We start from the raw sequence: 2,484 nt of genomic DNA on the forward strand, positions 1-2,484 counted from the left end.
TGGGGAAACTCTTTGAGAAGATCATCAAGGAGCACATTTGTGAGGGGCCAGCATCAGAAATGATGCTCAGGGGCAATCAGCATGGATTTATTAAGGGGAGATCATGTCAGACCAACCTGATTGCCTTCTACAATCAGGTCACAAAGGCCATGGATGCTGGGAGGGCATTCTGCCACAACAACTTTATTCATGTACCACTACAGGGAAGTTGCAATAGCTCAGTGTGATGTATGTCCCCAACCATTTTTTTCTCTGTAACTGGCCTAGAAACTACAAATGGACTCTATTACCCTTATAGTTTACATATGCTATTTGTTGCCAGTCAGATTAACCCAATGCATATAGGTAAACTCCCTGCAACATTTCAGGTTGCATTTTATATCATTCAAAAAATCCACAAAACTGTAAGGGTAATTGATTATTTATATCCAAATGCCTTAAATCAATCATCTTCAAGATTGTAACAATTAACAATCTCTTTCTTTGGTGGTCTATTTCAATTTTAAATTCTGTTACATAACCCATGTAAAGGTTACACTTAGTTCAGAGGTTCTCAGCCTTTTTAGACTCCAGGCATTGCTCTGAAACTTTTCTGAATTTAGCAGCACTACATTTCAAATACAAATTTATTACAGTACTTACCTCCTCACATCTCAGAAACACTTACTCAGAAATAGGAGAAATAAGAGAGTACATACAGTGACAGAGATGGCAGCAGTGGCATCAGTGTCCCAGTAAATCTCCCCATTTAGAAAAGCCCTTCAAAATAATCAGTATAAAAACCAGGTACCCTTGGTTCCACTGCTAAAGTGTAGGTTTGTTAGAACAGGAGTGGATCAATGACATTAGGACAGCTTATCCATCTACATGATGTAACCATAATACAGCAAAGTGATTACTTACAACGTTAGATTCAGGAGGACTGACCATCAGTACTGCATGATTTCTACTGATTGATTGATCATTCTGAATTAAAATTGCACAGCTCTTGCGTCCAACAACATATTCTGTACCAACCAAAAGTCGATACGGCTCTCCTGAGAAAAACGTTAAAAATATTCATTTAAATGTGAACTACTTAAAAGCTTCTAAACAAGATCTAAAACTCAATCACATCATTCAAGAATTATTGGGCATGTCACAGACAATCCTATACTTCACAGAACATCCTATATTTGCCTCCGAGTAGCTCTTGTCCACTTGATAGTGCTTGTTTTTGTGATGGAAAATGTATTGCTTGACAACCTTCTGCAGATAAAACAGATCACCGTACTGGTTCAAAGAAGAAAAAAAAAGTTACTACTTCAGTTTTCTCTAAAAATACATTGGTTGTGAACCAGATTCAGACAAACATACATCACACTGATGTCCCAAAACACTATTTAGGAGGACAACATAGAAGAGAGACTCAGATTAACACTTCTTCTAATACTGCAAATATTTACAATATGAAAGAGAAATGAAGCCAGTTTTCAAATATCAGTCTGCTTCTCCTTCATGGTTTATATCACCAACACCACATGATGGCACAATTGCTATATTTTGAGCCGGTATAAAAAAGAGTTACTTGACTTGCTGAGTGAGAAACCTTCCCTGATGAAGATAGATGAGAGGAGGGATTAAGTCAGTGGTGCTCTGTGGGCCAGACCAGTAGTATGGAGCCCTTCTGCAGGCCACCTAGGACCGTGGAGCTCAGCATTGCCCCCTCCTGCCAGGATTCGTTCCTAAGGGCCCAGCCCCACCCCCTGCAAACTGAGATTGGGTCCTGGGGGCCACATAACCTTCCTTCCCCACCTAAGCCAGCACTGGCTGCCAGATCCAGCACACAGGGCCTGGGGTTCCCCATGGAAGTCACTAAAAAAAACCCTTAGGTAGCTATGCCGAAACCAACAAGCATAGTCCTGCCAGGAATAAAATTCAGTGGAACGGTGATTTCACTGAGGAGCAGTTGGCAAAACACGGAGGGATCACGGGTACTGACACTTAAAAACAAACAGAGGGGGCAGAACAGAGGAACTCCCCTCCTGCAGGCAAGGAAACATAGGCGGCAGAAAGTCTATTCTTTGCCTTCGAGGAGGGAAGAGCGGGGCTTTCCCTTTGCGTCACAAGGCTGGAAGGAGAAATGAAGGCAGCTTGCTTCCTGCCTAGGAAAAATGAGGCGGGGAGGCCAAGAGGTGGCACCCTGGGCAGAGCCCCCGGGCACGGCTCGGAGGCCGGCCCCCCATGCGGTCCACGAGCCTGGCGGCGCCACAGGGCAAGCTGCGTGCACCGAGCAGGCGCACTCTCACCCCAACACCCCCGCGGGGAAACCTCGGCTCCCAGCTGCGCTCCCCAGGGAGGCGAAGGCCACTCGCCCGGCTCCACTAAGGGCAAACGTGGCCTCCGCCTCGGCCTCTTCTCGGCGGGCCACAGGCAGCGCCGCGACGCTTCCCCGCGGACCCCGAGACCGACAGGGAGTCAGCGCAGCCCACCCGCCTGCCTGCC

General features: G+C 46.0%; 1 protein-coding gene across 1 annotated transcript in view; it reads right to left on the reverse strand.

Annotated features, from left to right (window-relative positions):
* Nucleotides 1-1,037, reverse strand: part of NBN (nibrin) — a 55,256-nt gene extending 54,219 nt beyond the window's left edge. Inside the window, exon 1 of the mRNA XM_019527897.1 lies at nt 904-1,037. Coding sequence (XP_019383442.1) covers nt 904-930 — 27 coding nt within the window. The 5' untranslated portion in view covers nt 931-1,037. The remainder of the gene's footprint in view (nt 1-903) is intronic.
* Nucleotides 1,038-2,484: the final 1,447 nt, after the last annotated feature.

The sequence above is a fragment of the Gavialis gangeticus genome, unplaced genomic scaffold (genome assembly GCF_001723915.1).
Source record: "Gavialis gangeticus isolate Ggan-Ray unplaced genomic scaffold, GavGan_comp1, whole genome shotgun sequence".
NCBI classification, from domain to species: Eukaryota; Metazoa; Chordata; order Crocodylia; family Gavialidae; genus Gavialis; species Gavialis gangeticus.